Source organism: Eurosta solidaginis, chromosome 3 (genome assembly GCF_040869045.1).
Source record: "Eurosta solidaginis isolate ZX-2024a chromosome 3, ASM4086904v1, whole genome shotgun sequence".
Classification (NCBI taxonomy): domain Eukaryota; kingdom Metazoa; phylum Arthropoda; class Insecta; order Diptera; family Tephritidae; genus Eurosta; species Eurosta solidaginis.
In genome coordinates, this window is record NC_090321.1 from 18,276,220 (window position 1) to 18,292,795 (window position 16,576).

The window sequence follows — 16,576 nt, forward strand, 5'->3', positions numbered from 1 at the left end:
TAAGTTCTATAGATGGACGCCTTTTCGAGATATCGCCGTAAAGATGGACCAGGGGTGACTCTAGAATGCGTTTGTACGATATGGGTATCAAATGAAAGGTGTTAATGAGCATTTTAAAAGGGAGTAATCCTTAGTTCCATAGGTGGACGCCGTTTCGAGATATCGCCATAAAGGTGGACCAGGGGTGACCCTAGAATTTGTTTGCACAATATGGGCATCAAACGAAAGGTGTTAATGAGTATTTTAAAAGGGAGTGGGCCTTAGTTCTATAGGTGGACGCCGTTTCGAGATATCGCCATAAAGGTGGGCCAGGGGTGACTCTAGAATTCGTTTGTGCAATATGGGTATCAAACGAAAGGAGTTAATGAGTATTTTAAGAGGGAGTGGGCCTTAGTTCTATAGGTGGACGCATTTTCGAGGTATCGCAATAAAGGTGGACCAGGGGTGACTCTAGACTTTGTTTGTACGATATGGGTATCAAACGAAAGGAGTTAATGAGTATTTTAAGAGGGAGTGGGCCTTAGTTCTATAGGTGGACGCCTTTTCGAGATATCGCCATAAAGATGGACCAGGTGTGACTCTAGAATGCGTTTGTACGATATGGGTATCAAATGAAAGGTGTTAATGAGTATTTTAAAAGGGAGTAATCCTTAGTTCCATAGGTGGACGCCGTTTCGAGATATCGCCATAAAGGTGGGCCAGGGGTGACTCTAGAATTCGTTTGTGCAATATGGGTATCAAACGAAAGGAGTTAATGAATATTTTAAGAGGGACTGGCCTTTCTGGACCAGGGGTGACTCTAGACTTTGTTTGTAAGATATGGGTATCAAATGAAAGGTGTTAATGAGTATTTTTAAAAGGGAGTGGGCCTTCGTTCTATAGGTGTTCGCCTTTTCGAAATATCGCCATAAAGGTGGACCAGGGGTGACTCTAGAATGAGTTTGTACGATATGGGTATCAAATTAAAGGTATTAATGAGAGTTTTAAAAGGGAGTGGTGGTAGTTGTATATGTGAAGGCGTTTTCCAGATATCGACCAAAATGTGGACCAGGGTGACCCAGAACATCATCTGTTGGATACCGCTACTTTATTTATATATGTAATACCTGCCAAGATTTTAAGGGTTTTTTATTTCGTCCTGCAGAACTTTTTCATTTTCTTCTACTTAATATGGTAGGTTTCACAACCATTTTAAAAAGTTTTTTCTAAAGTTATATTTCGCGTCAATAAAAAAATCCAATTACCTTACCATATTTCATCCCTTTTTTCGTATTTGGTATAGAATTATGGCATTTTTTTCATTTTTCGTAATTTTCGATATCGAAAAAGTGGGCGTGGTCATAGTCGGGTTTCGTTCATTTTTCATACCAAGATAAAGTGAGTTCAGATAAGTACGTGAACTGAGTTTAGTAAAGATATATCGATTTTTGCTCAAGTTATCGTGTTAACGGCCATGCGGAAGGACAGTGTATAAAAACTGGGCGTGACATCAACCGATTTCGCCCATTTTCACAGAGAACAGTTAGCGCCATAAAATGTATGCCCCTACCAAATTTCAAAAGGATTGGTTAATTTTTGTTCGACTTATGGCGTTAAAAGTATCCTAGACAAATTAAATGAAAAAGGGTGGAGCCACGCCCATTTTTAAATTTTCTTTTATTTTTGTATTTTGTTGCACCATATCATTACTGGAGTTGTATCTTGACATAATTTACTTATATACTGTAAAGATATTAAATTTTTTGTTAAAATTTTACTTTAAAAAAAAATTTTTTTTAAAAGTGGGCGTGGTCCTTCTCCGATTTTTCTAATTTTTATTAAGCGTACATATAGTAATAAGAGTAACGTTCCTGCCAAATCTCATCATGATATCTTCAACGACTGCCAAATTACAGCTTGCAAAAGTTTTAAATTACCTTCTTTTAAAAGTGGGCGGTGCCACGCCCATTGTCCAAAATTTTACCAATTTTCTATTTTGCGTCATAAGTTCAACTCATCTACCAAGTTTCGTCGCTTTATCGGTCTTTTGTAATGAATTATCGCACTTTTTCGGTTTTTCGAAATTTTCGATATCGAAAAAGTGGGCGTGGTTATAGTCCGATATCGTTCATTTTAAATAGCGATCTGAGATGAGTGCTCAGGAACCTACATACCAAATTTCATCAAGATACCTCAAAATTTACTCAAGTTATCGTGTTAACGGACGGACGGACGGACGGACGGACGGACGGACGGACGGACATGGCTCAATCAAATTTTTTTTCGATCCTGATTATTTTGATATATGGAAGTCTATATCTATCTCGATTCCTTTATATATGTACAACCAACCGTTATCCAATCAAACTTAATATACTCTGTGAGCTCTGCTCAACTGAGTATAAAAAATCTACCTTTCTACAAAAACTCAAAATTAAAGGGCTTCTTTGTACTTACTTTGCTCCGTGAAATGTGGACAAGTTTTAAAAGTAGCGAATATTTCGCGTTACTCCATTGAAATAGCTGACGGTTTTAAAATTTACTACGTTCAGCACTTACCTTTACTTCGCTACAAATGCTTATAAAGAAGCAGTGATTGAAAATGCTATACTACTCCAGAGTTTTTTTGTGTTTTTTTTTGTTCTTAACTATTGCTCTCAACATGAACAGAGCATGAATCAGAGTCGTTGCATAAAAATGTGATAGCATTTCTTATGCTCTGCTAAGAGCTATGTCGTGTTCCAGAGCGGAGAAAATAGCAACAGCTCCAAATGAAATGTTAATTGTAATTAGTCAAGCAAGATCAAAAAAAAAAAATAAAATACTATGCTATTTGCTATGTTCGGCATTGTTACGTAGAGGTTTATCTTTTCTCGCGCGCTACTACTTGTCTACAACAACTTTCAATGCAACGTGGGAAAAGAGGTTAGTGTCCCGATTCAATGCCAAAAAAAAAAAAAAAAACCAAAATAAGAAGCTATAGCAACAACTTAAAAACTGATAAATAAAACCACAAGTACAAAAACAACAACATAACAACGCTACATCAGCTCCAGCAGCAAAAACATGAGAACGGACAAAAAAGCTCTGCATAAAAATGGCGAAGAGTTTTTTTTGATTGCTAACGTTTGAAGTTTTAATGTGCTCTTGCTTCATTTTAAATATGACGTAGCTCGTACCAGACCATAAGTAATGATATAAAGTTTTTTTTTGCTACGGCTCTGCTCTATGCTCTGTTCTTGCTCAGAGCCGGAGCTGCATTAAAGCATATTTTTTGTTGCTACTGCTGCTCTGAAGTAGCAAATGCAAATACTGTAAAAAACACATATATTTAAGTTAGTATACTCAGTTTTTATTTCTTCTTCAATATTTAAATTTTATTTTGTACATATCTACAGAGGAATTAAGTACTTAATATTTATTTAAAATTTATTTATCAACCATATTTTGCATAATTATATCACGTACACAAATTTTAATTTTAATACAATCGTGTAGCTATAACATTCAACATTTCTTTTATTAATACTTAATTTTTGGTATTTATTAGAATTAGAAATTTTTTTAGAATTATTTATTTACATAAATATATTAAATTCCTTATATAGACACCTATTATGTCCATTTTTATCATAGAACAATTTAACAGTCTGTAAAGGATTTTAGTTGTTTTGAATTACATGAAGTTTATTTATTTACAAAAACTAATTTGCATATTTTACAATTATCGTGAATGCATTTGACTAAATCAATTATCTGGAAATCACTTCTAAAATAAAATTTTCATATCTCTTCATTAATGCTATATTATTAAATTTTTTTTTTTGGCTTGAATTTTAATTTATAACAATAATTAGATTTTATTATTAAATAGCTAACAAAAATCTCACACGTATTTCTTAAATATAACTAATTTGTGCCGCTAAATATTTATATAATTTTATGCACTGCAATACTGTTTGATTTTATACATTAAATTTTGTTTTTTATAAAACTTGTTTGAAAACAAAAAGCTTTAAAAAATGTTTTATGCAATAAAAAAATATTTTATTATGAAAGCTCATATAAATGTTTCTAAAGCTTCGCACGCACTTTCAGCTGTTGAAGCTCAATTTCAGCTTAATAACTGAGTAAGGCGAATTGTGCAATATCTTTAATTAAAAAACTAAAAATTTCAAGTGAATTCTTTATGTTGTTGGGCTCAAACAACGTAATAAATTCAACTATGTATTCACCATTGCTTGCGCAATAGCAAGAGTAAGCTTTTCGCAAAATCTATAGCAATCAATTAAAAAGCTTTAAGCTTAATGAGCTTTGCAATGGATTTTTGATTAAGTTGCAGAAGGGATATGGTGTTTTTTTGCCTAATACGATTTATAAAATCTATTTTACTTAATTTAATTTTTTTTTTTACCTTAGCACTAGTTGCTATCCCTTTTGTAACAAAATCTTAACCTTAAAAATAGCGGTTTTTTACTGCTATGCACTCATAATAGATTTGTAGTGCTTTCACTTAAGTAAAAAACTATATATACAATTCTAGTAAGTTTGAAAAATTACAGATCGCGAACTTACTGCGCTTTATTTATCTAAATGATATCACACTTTTATGTACGTAACGTTTTATTTATATAAATTAAGGTTTGTAATTAAAAAATTACAATTTTGTTTTGTATTTTTACTAATTTACCAGCGTTATTGACAAGTCGTGACATTAGTGTTAAACTTTGCCTAGCGCTATTGCTTAATACGATTTAAAAAGCTATCTAAAAGCTTTTTAGAATTCGATTCGCAAACTTTTGCCGTTCCATTTATTCATGACTACTAAAATTTAAGCTGTTTCTGTATATGCATGCGCTACACTTTGTAGCTGAGTAGTCTCAAGAAACCGTCTAACGTATAAACGCATATACAGCAGTGAACAAAAAATAGCAGCGACAAATCGTATCAAATTATGTAAACTAAATCATGTTTTCCTTTTTCGATAATTAAAGAAAAACTTCTTTTTAACTAGAATTATCCAGAACAATCTCAGAAATGTTTTCCAAAAAAATCATACGGAAATTTCGAATTTTTTATTTAGAATTTTCAAGATTTTTTCTACTATGCAGATTTGTAAAACTAACATATTTAGTCTTACAAAGAACAATTTGTAAGTATCTTAAAATTCGCACTGATCTTTGGCAATTTTTTTTTCTTTGAAAGTTGCTTTAGATATTCTTTCATGCGAAAATCGTATAAGAATATTTGTATAAGGAAAATAATATAAACTATTGTTCGTAAAAAATTTTCAATAATTACCTTTAACCTCATCAATGCACTGAAAGAAAAAGACTGGTAAAATCAACCGAAATATGGATCAATTCAACCAAAATTTCTGCCAATTTTTATCCATCGTAACAAGATGTTGAATCAACTGCGCACGAATCTTTGATCCGTAATTGACCATTTTAGTAGTCAAATGAACAAAAAAAGTTGTTGCGACAGCTTGTACGAAAGTACCTATGCTGCGGCATTTGCAAGGCAGATGAGTTTTCACTGAGATCTTTTCATGGCAGAAATACACTAGGAGTGCTTGCCGAACAGTGCCGAGGGGCGACCCCGCTTAGGAAAATTTTCTTCTAATTTAAAAACCGTATTTATAAAATTTCTATGTTGCTTTGCCCGGGGTGTGAACCCAGGGTCTTCGTTGTGGTAGGCGGAGCACGCTACCATCACACCACGGCGGCTGCCATATATATACGTAAATATGTGCATACATATAGTACACAGCATACATAAGTACAAAGCAGAGAGCGCAGTGAGCGTTTGAAATTTGCACATGCATTGACTGTTAATCGCTGTTGAATTGACCACTGAGATCAATTGTGTTAAAAAAAAAATCAGTTAGATTGATAAGGAATCTCTCAATTTTACAGAATTTTGTTAACTTAAGAGCAACAATTTCTCTTCTGTTGAAATGACTAAACTAATTTGTTCGCTTGACAAAGAACTTGGTTGAATTAACCATAATTGGATCAATTTCACCGAATCTCCGTTAAGTCAAGAACAACACAACCGATTTGTTGATTTTACTAGCACCATTTCTTTCGGTGTAATTAGCGCTAATTAACCTACTAACTTTTGACCATCTCGTAACAAGTCCCACCAGCTATATGTATGTTGCCATAACTGACGCTAATTGGGAGCAAAAAGGGAAGTCAAGTGTTCCTCCACCTATCTAACCAACTCAGTGGAGGTCCCTACCCTGCTTTCATACAGCGGCGTCGACTAAAATACTTCCTTGGCCGGATCGTCTTCGTTCATTCGCATAGCCAGCAAATCCGTTTACTTTTTATTCGCTGTACCATCGTCAGCTCATACGGCCCAACATTATACCTCTTTCGATACTAGCCGCTGGTTTTGCGGACAGGACCATTAATCTAACGGAAAATTTTAGTCTCGAACACTCCAAGAGCCATCTCACTCGCAGTCTCGATCTAACATCCGTTAACAGGGACATAGCTGCCAAAGCGTGAATGCACCAATCCGTTCTTGGATGACGTCTTGTCCTCATTTACCGCAAGCCTCACCTTTTTTTCCTCAAAAGGATTCAGAACTCCCAGCGTGATTGGCGCAAAATCCAGCGCATCAAGAATTACTTGGTGAGACTAAAATTAATTGGGCTACAAAACACTCAAAAAAGTTCTGAAAACTCTCAAAAAAATTGCAATTTTCGCGGTTTTCTCTAATTTTAGATTATTTTCGAAAACGTTTTTGAGATTTGTTGCATAATTTCAGATACAAAATGCTTTTGAAGTTTATTCTTAAATTGTCGAAAATAAGATTTTAAGTGTCAAAATTTAATATTAATTGCTACTGATATTGTTGTATTCGCAGCTGTCTGTAAATTCTGTTTTTATCAAAAATCAGAAAAAGTATGCGAATTTCAGAGCTATCATGACTATAACGGAAAGTAATGAAATTTTTAATTTACCAGCTTCAATACGAACTTTTTTGCCTGTTTAAACAAAATTGGGGCGCATTCATTTTCGAAAATACGAAAAGTACTTAAATTTAATTGGAAACATTCTGACATATAAACCACTAAAAGCTTTTTCAAAAAGACATAACTAAATGATATTATGGGGGATCGCTTTGTCTTGCAAACCATGCACGCCTTGCACGGAGTGCATGGATTGCAGAAATTGTAAAGACACAACAACGAAATGCACGCAAAAAATTAAATGCATTCCGTGCAGCTTTTAGTACGCTCAAACTTTCATATGTCCCTACATGAGTATTTTTTCTTGGAAATGAAAATCGGCTTCAGTTCAATGGTATTCGCGTAAATACCATAATTTCGCCCACTAAAAGATTGAGCAATGGTTTTTCGTATTTTGTTTTTTATGTACACATTTTTTGATGTCACTTGCTGATGCTTGCTATTACTTTGCAATGGGCTGCTATCGTAGTATTGCATATTTTGTTGTAGCATATAAACACCCCGTACTATCCGTGCACCTTGCAAGACAAAGCCCTTTTTAATTTTAGTTAGCTTAAACGAACGGAATGTAATTGAAAATCAATATGATTTCTAAATTTTATTGATTGAGTATTGTTGAATATATATAAGCAATTCAATACTTTTATAGGAAATTATAACTGTATCATCTCTTGTTGAAGTACAAAACCTAATCTATGTATTATTCGTACCAGAATAAATTTTACTGTTTCAGCTCTAGTTTTTTTTTAACTTAGGCTGTTTTACTAATTAATATTCTTAACTATTAGTATATCTACTTAATAACATATTTACACAAATTTTACAAAATTCATTAATCTATACGGAACTATGAAATTAGTTGTTTGATCTTGCTATATATGTCTCTTTCATACACTCTATAATAAGAACTTTTTGTTGCTACACTTCAAACTTAAGTAATAACGCAGTCTTTTTTATTTCGAAATAAGTTGAACGTAAGCTAATTACTACACTGTGCAACAAATTTAGAAATTTTGTTGATACACTAAAACTGTAGTATTTTTCAGGTGGGAGTCTTAAGTATATATATTTTTGGGGAAACACGTCTAATGTTTTTTTTTATTGTCACTTAAATAGCCATAAAATTAACGTAGCCAGCACAAATACTCGTAGTAATGCTCAATGTTGTCCAAGATACGAATAAGTGTGCGGGGCCTGCGGGGACTCCCTGAGTCGGCGTTCCTTTGGTGAACGAAAACCAAATAAAAAAAAAAAATAATTAAAAACAAGTAAGGATGGCTAAGTTCGGGTGTAACCGAACATTACATACTCAGCTGAGAGCTTTGGAGACAAAATAAGGGAAAATCACCAAGTAGGAAAATGAACCTAGGGTGACCCTGGAATGTGTTTGTATGACTTGGGTATCAAATGGAAGGTATAAAAGAGTATTTTGAAAGGGAGTGATCCTAAGTTATATAGGTGGACGCCTTTTCGAGATATCGCCATAAAGGTGGACCAGGGGTGGCTCTAGAAAGCGCTTGTACGGTATGGGTATCAAATCAACGGTGTTAATGATTATTTAACAGGAGGTGGTCCTTAGTTCTATAAGTGGACACCTTTTCGAGATATCCCCATAAAGGTGGACCAGGGGTGACTCTGCAATGTGTTTGTACGATATGGTTATCAAATGAAAGGTGTTAATGAGTATTTTAAAAGCGAGTGGACCTTAGTTCTATAGGTGGACGCCTTTTCGAGATATCGCCATAAAGGTGGACCAGGGGTGATTCTAGAATGCGTTTGTACGATATGGGTATCAAATTAAAGGTATTAATGAGGGTTTTAAAAGGGAGTGGCTCTTAGTTGTATACGTGGAGGCGCTTTCGAGATACCGAACAAAATGTGTACCAGGGTCACCCAGAACATCATCTGTCGGGTACCGCTAATTTATTTATATATGCAATACCACGAACAGTATTCCTGCCAAGATTCCAAGGGCTTTTGATTTCGCTCTGCAGAACTTTTTCATTATCTTCTGCTTAATATGGTATGTGTCACCCATTTTACAAAGTTTTTTCTAAAGTTATATTTTGCGTCAATAAACCAATCCAATTACTATGTTTCATCCCTTTTTTCATATTTGGCATAGAATTATGGAATTTTTGTAATTTTCGATATCGAAAATGTGGGCGTGGTCATAGTTGGATTTCGGAAATTTTTTATACCAAGATAAAGTGAGTTAAGATGAGTACGTGAATAAGTTTAGTAAAGATACATCGATTATTGCTCAAGTTATCGTGTTAACGACCGAGCGGAAGGACAGACGGTCTGCGCAGAAACACTGGGCGTGGCTTCAACCGATTTCGCCCATTTTCACAGAAAACAGTTGTCGTCATAGGATCTATGCCCGTACCTAATTTCACAAGGATTGGTAAATTTTTGTTCGGCTTTTGGCATTAAAAGTATTCTAGACAAATTAAATGAAAAAGTGCGGAGCCACGCCCGTTTTAGAATTTTCTTTAATTTTTGTTTTTTGTTGCACCATATCATTAATGGGGTTGAATGTTGACATTATTTACTTATATACTGTAAAGATATTCAATTTTTTGTTAAAATTTTACTTTAAACATTTTTTTTTAAGTGGGCGTGTTTGTCATCCGCTTTCGCTAATTTTTATTTGGCACACATACAGTAATAGGAGTAACGTTGCTGCCAAATTTCATCATGATATCTTCAACGACTGCCAATTACAGCTTGCAAAACTTTTAAATTACCTTTTTTTTAAAAGTGCCACGCCCATTGTTCCAAATTTTACTAATTTTCTATTTTGCGTCATAAGGTTAACCCACCTACCAAGTTTCATCGCTTTATCCGTCTTTGGTAATGAATTATCGCACTTTATCGGTTTTCGAAATTTTCGATATAGAAAAAGTGGGCGTGGTTGTAGTCCGATTTCGTTAATTTTAAATAGCGATCTGAGATGAGTGCTCAGGAACCTACAAACCGAATTTCATCAAGATACCTCAAAACTTACTCAAGTTATCTTGTTATCGGGCAAACGGTCGGACGGACGGACATGGTTAAATGAATTTCTTTTTTTGCCCAAAACATTATATATATAGAAGTCTATATCTATCGCGATTAGTTTATGCCGTTACGGATTACCGTTATGTTGCTGACTTAAAGCTTTTCTATAAAAATTTTGAAACCAAATAATATGTAAGATGTCATGGTTTTAACTTTAGTCCAGACACTAGAAATATAAAATTTTCGATTGAAAGTTTAAAATTAAAACAAAAAAGTTTTAGCCGTTCCGCGTTTTTAAACGTTTTTGGTCTATATTATGAACTATAAGAGGATAAACCCAAATTTTAATATATTTGGAATAAATTTTAGTCCAGAAGTTTAAAAAATAGAAATTTTCCGGACAAAAATTTAAACCAAAATGTTTCAATTCATAACCAATCATATGAGCTCGTTACGTTTTAAACACTGAAAGGTTTGCATTTAATAAAAAAAAAAAAGTTTTGTAATATATGTGTGTAGACTAAAAATTTAAGAATTATACCAAAATCTTCAACAGTGTATTAAATAAATTGACTTAGAGAACACTAATTGAAAAGTATTGGTTGCCCTCGCCGCCACCCTTGAAGGGCATTCACAGTGTATGAAATATGTATATCCAAGTGCAATTGTGGGGCCATCTCCCAACCTAACCTTACCTAAGTATCAAAGAAAAGAAAAATTGAATAGCGTATTTATTTATAAACAAAAATATCAATGTCGAGTCTCTGCCACTACCTCTTTGAAAGTTATGAACTTTCGTCAGAGGAACGCAACACAATATTAAATCAAAAACTGAAATGCAGTTTCAACAGGACATTTTTATTATGCAACAGTTTTATATGACTAATATCAGCTTTGAGTTGAAACAAAAAATACGTCAATAAACTGCAATTCGCTTTCTCTGAGCAGGGAAATGTACTGTACAGTACGATGCAAGGCAAATTAATTATCAGACGGTGTAATCTTATAAGCTGAATTTGTTGAATAACTTATTCTCAAAAAAAAAAAAAAGTATTTTTTGTGATCTCTCATATACAGAACCCGAAATTTTGGTGATTGTGAGGAACCTTTCGTAGCCAAGAAGAAAATCCAAAGATTTTACACAAAATTTTTCGGCTTCCGCCAAAAATTTATGTCTTTTTTGGCCGAACCCGACTGCGCAGTTGGAAAGGGAAATACGGCACACCGAAGAGGAGCTTAACGTTCGGTCGGGATCTAAAGAAGTCACAAGGTTCCCTTGATGCATATTAGGCTGGGTTGATTTATATGGACGAAAGTTAACCGATATCGTGCCATCCATTTTTCGACAGGATTTGGGCTTAGGAAAAAAAGTTCCACTACGCATACCCAAAAAAATAGTTTTTGAGCCTGCGAAATTAATTTTTTTTTTTACTTTTTTTCGACTTTGTTTTTTAAGGTATTTTTCACGACCTACTAAAAAAATTTTTATATGTATGCCCTGTCCGACCCAAAAATGTCCGCTAAAAACGTTGTCGATAACAGTTTTTTGAAAAAAAAAAAAAAAATTTTTTATCGCCAACGTTTTTAGTAGACATTTTTGTGTCGGACAGGGCATACATGAAAATTTTACAATAAAATGAAAATTTGTTAATAGGTCATGAAAAAAATCTTAAAAATCAAAATCGAAAAAATGTCAAAAAAATTAAATTGCGCAGGCTCGAAAATTATTATTTTCCTATCGAAAAATCAATGGCGCGATATCGGTTAATAAATCGACCCAGTCTAATGCATATACAAAATCTTGAAATGCTACAACTTTGGGCCTCGTGGATATAGTGATCACATTTCATGTAATAGAAGGAGGAAAAGATAAATTGCGGCGCTTCAAATTTTTGCTATAAAATATTAGTCTTTTCATATGGACTAATATCTCCTTGCTCAACAACGATGACATGTGCAAAAGTATGTATACTTGAAAAAAACAAAAATACCTACTGGCTGTCTTTATCTTTAAGTATTAATAACAGAAAATTAATTTTCACGGTTACTTTGTCGGAAAATTGTAGTTGTACAGTGTTATATACAAACATATATGAAATAGTAACTAGATTAATATATACCGCATCAGAAAAAAAGTGGTTGGATCTGATAATGTCAGACATGTATAACGAATAGACGTCAAGGGTCGCGGTTCAGCCCTTGCCTCAAAAATCGCACACGAAAATTTGTTTCTAGTTGAGCGTTTTTGAGCCAAGGGTTAAACCAACACCCCTTTGGATCGATTCTGGCAGCGGACTCGGAGTCACCGTATCAAAACGCATTGGAATACATGTGTCGCACCACCAGATCTGATAAGCATTCGATCCTTACCAAATATTCGATTATGTTATATTTTTGTGGCAAACATTCAGCGAAAATCCAGTGCTTAATTACACAACCTGCAGTGCACCTATTCGTTATTTGCCAACCACTTTCATACGGGTATTGCACAACGTTTTTTACTATTATTTGCACTTGTATTGCTGCTACTAATGGCATCATTGCTCTGTAGATTACTGCTGTTAGTTGCATTTATTCTTTGGATGCCGCTATTATTGTTAGTAATGAGGCTCGATTGATGCGCACCTGTATTTATGCTTTCATTGTTATTGTTGTGCTTGATACTTGCACCACCTCCTCTTTCACGTTTAACTGTCATATCACCAGCACCACCACAATTGCTACAAACCACTGCACTTGCATCTGCACTATTTATATGCGTTTGCAATGTTTTTATGATGCTGGAATCTTCTATGAGGGCAGGTTTCGTTGACGCTGATGCAGCAACCCTAACGGCTGTGTTGGTAATATTTAACGCTTGTGCGTTTGGCTATAAACTTGTGGTCACGAATGGTGATTTACCAAATTCGTTTGTCGGCAATATTTTGCTAGCACCATTTGGTGATGTATTGATGTCACCACTGCTGGCGTCATGCTCTGCAACATTTTGCTGCAACATTACGTTATTACTCAATGCATGTAATGTTGCTGGTTTTGTTGTTGTTGTTGCACTAATAGGAGCAACTGCTGTAATTGTGTTTGCAGTAGATATTACTGCTGTCGTTGCTACTGGCGTTGGCGTTGTTGTTGTTGTTGTTATCGCTGCTGCATTTATGCACGAATTATGCGTTGCACAGGGATTGCCATGTTGCAGTTGATTTATTTTGTTGTTATTTGCAACAACCTCAGCTTCATTGTTGGTATTAGCGAGTGGATGTGATAATGTTTGTTGTACTAAATGTTGATTGCTATTTGGCATACACTGATCTGCATAAGGGATCTGACTATATGTTATACTATCTAAATTGGTAAATATATTCGTTATTGTGATGGTTTGAGTTGCCATCTCGCAGAGTTGTTTCGTGCCATTTTCTGTGGTAAGAGAATGAAAAAAAGTAAGCAATGTGTTTACATTTACAAGCGCATACTTTTTGCAGCAATATACGTGAGTTGTGTGCATATTCAAGAGAAATTATAAAGTTTGCAAACAGCGATGGTAACTAGGATATATTTCTAAATTTCACGCCTTTATTCGCTAGCTTTTCGGGTGATGAGTTTTGAACTCGTACACTTACTTGGTCGTAAAGACAGATTCATCTATCAATACAGCCATATGAATGCCACACTACACTCTTTGTAATTTGACCCAAATTATGTGGAATATTTTTAGGCTCGTTCAACAGAATTTGGCCAATGACATTGTATTTATAGCCATTTGCAAATTTTGTAATTTTTGCTAATACCAGTAACAAAAAGAAAAGTTGTGTAAAGCAATATGTATCCGTCTCGTTAATTAAATATCTCCCTTAAAGCAAGTAAAAGCTATTAAAATGAGAAAAAAATCATATATAATATATCGTCATAGAGAATCTTCCCTAAATCTTGCCAAGTAATTTTTTTAAAACTATAAATTTTTTTCTTTCGCCGAAAAAATTCCTTAGTAATGTAGAAGATTTTATTCAAACAAATCAAAAAACTACGCGTATATACTTCTCTTCTCTCTTTTCGCGTATATAGATGTCATTAATTATATAGCGTGATTGTTTGATGCCAATACTCCTTATTAAATTTTTTAATTCATAGTTTTTTTAAGAATTTTCTGATTTACAAAAACAAAAAAAATACTTCAATAAAGACTTAATTGATTTTTAATTTTTAGAATAAGTGGTAACAGCGGAATTATAATTATTTATATTATTCGACTTTCAGCTTTCCTAAGTATTGAAGAAGCATTAAGCAGTATAATTCCAGATGCCGTTGATAATGCGTTATTGAATCTGAGTGTCCCCTAGTAGGACCGACTGATCAACCATTCAAGGGAAGGAAAATATTTCCTTCACTGCGTAAGGTTGATAAAACATACAATATCGCCAGGGGCATATCTCAGGGTGGTTTTATTTCCCCATTTCATTAGAATCTAGCGGTAAACTCGTTATTAAGCGATACAAGGTGGGGGAGCGGTAAGATTGTGGCATATGCTGATGACCTATATGTTGCTTACATAGGTAAGTTCCCTCTTTACTTTATGCGACCTGATGTAGATAACATTGCGAGAGGCTTCTTTATGAGCCTCCCGACGCGGGCCCATCGTCAATTCTGATAACTTGAGCTTTTCATATAACTGAGGGGACAACGTTTAACAGCGCAAAAAAAAAACATACATTGCATTATAAACATGTTAAACAGCCCTTGGCAAAAAATGGGTATTCCTCCCCAATATATGCAGATAGATTTATACCGCAATTATACGACCCATACTGTTGTTTGCGGAAGTCGTGTGGTAGCCAGCCTTGAGCAAGACGTCAACAAGGACCATAGGATACTCCGGCATACTAAACAAATAAAGTTTTCTTACTCCTAGCATGGATCATTGTGCCTTTCTGTTAACGGCATCATTTCCCCATACAACGACAATTCTAAGCTAAACGGCAGAGTTGAAGATGGGGTATATTCAAGGGATCAAGAACTCCAGCTCTCCGATCACTGTAGTGTCTCCCAGGCAAAAGTATCAGCCATCATGGAAATACGGGTTAAGGTGCAATAGTATTTATACTAAAAAATGTTGCGAATGCAGTATTTATTTATTTTTATATAAAAACGTCTGGAGAAATGAAAGAAAAATCCCTAAATCCCTAAAATTAATGAAAACTTTTATACAAAAATAAGATATTTTTATTCATTAAAAAGAAGTGTACCTTAATTTCGACTCAAAGAATCGGAATTTATGTTTAGTTTAATATTTACCTGTACTTGTTGGTGTGATATGTTTTTGTATTTTCTCTTCTTGCGCACATGTAGCTGCCGTTACTACTGCAGCCGCCATCATGGAGGATGGCCCCGTACCGGCTGTGCGATGCATGTTGCCATATCGCGGTGGCATCATGCTTTGTCGTACGTTACGCTCAGGTCGTATGAGTATTATATATAGCTGAAACGGAACAATGAGAAAAAAATTTTGATAAAACAGAAATGATAGCACGTTATCTAAATCGTTAATATCCAAAAAAATAGTAGATAAAAATAAGGCCCACATGCAGGATGGCAATATATCTTTTGAACTAATAAAAATCTGACAAAAAATTCTGTATTAAAAAGCACTCCCACTCGAGGAAAAGTACCCTCACAGCAGATTTATTTAGCAGTAGAAGGCAGCTATTTGCTTTCCTTTTCAAACATGGCCATAATGACATTGAGACCTCACAATCATCTAGGTTAATTCACATTAAGTATTTTGCCCTAATCTCAGATTTCTGGATTTTCTTCAGAGATAACCCATTTGTGGTGGTACGAAACTATCCGCCTCGCATATATCCACTTCAGAACTTTTGTTGGCTATCTTACCTGCAAATTTACTCCGTAAAATATCGCTGTACCCCGGGACTCAGGGCGACATTGAGATTGCATATGAATGCCAGCGAGCCTTCACACTACCGTACGATAATCGATTTTATCAAGTTGGACTATAATACCCTCAAGGCGGCCTAGTTATCGAAAAAGAACGTTATGTTGGTGTTTGGAATCATACTTTTCTGGCGCAGTCTTGTTATCGGTACCACATTCCGTGTCCAATTCCTTTTCAAGTATTCGTATTAGATTGGGATTCTTCTTGGAATCACTTTGGTACCATTCGGTAATAATATAAGTTACCTTAAGTGATATATGACTAGTTCGGGTTCAGTTTAAATATCTGCGTGATCATCCCAAGTCTAATAAGGTAACTGTTGGGATCTATTTTGGTGCCATTTCAGAACAACTTTGGGCATTTTATGTTATCATGTGGGTACCATTTCGATATAAGTTTCAACACTATTGGAGAAGAGCCTCATTGGCATGTTATAGGTAACGATCTTTATCGAATTGCTACTGCATTGTTAGCAGTATGTTATGATTTGTTATCGACGAGTCTCCGGTATGATATCGAATGTAAACGTTTTATCGGTAACAAACCTTTTTGGTTCATAACAGGGTCGTTATCGAATTGTCTGCAATTTTCAAAGACTGCGCTTTCAAATTATTGTCGATAGGCTATTGGCCTTTTATCGTTTTGTTATCGGTTTGTTATAGTTCTGG

General features: G+C 34.6%; 1 protein-coding gene across 1 annotated transcript in view; it reads right to left on the reverse strand.

Annotated features, from left to right (window-relative positions):
* Positions 1–3,712: 3,712 nt before the first annotated feature.
* mtt (mangetout) overlaps positions 3,713–16,576 on the reverse strand; it is a 409,542-nt gene continuing 396,678 nt past the window's right edge. The window contains exons 17-19 of the mRNA XM_067771149.1: positions 15,251–15,434; positions 12,338–13,378; positions 3,713–7,516 (exon numbers count right to left, since the gene is read on the reverse strand). Coding sequence (XP_067627250.1) covers positions 12,837–13,378; positions 15,251–15,434 — 726 coding nt within the window. The 3' untranslated portion in view covers positions 3,713–7,516; positions 12,338–12,836. The remainder of the gene's footprint in view (positions 7,517–12,337; positions 13,379–15,250; positions 15,435–16,576) is intronic.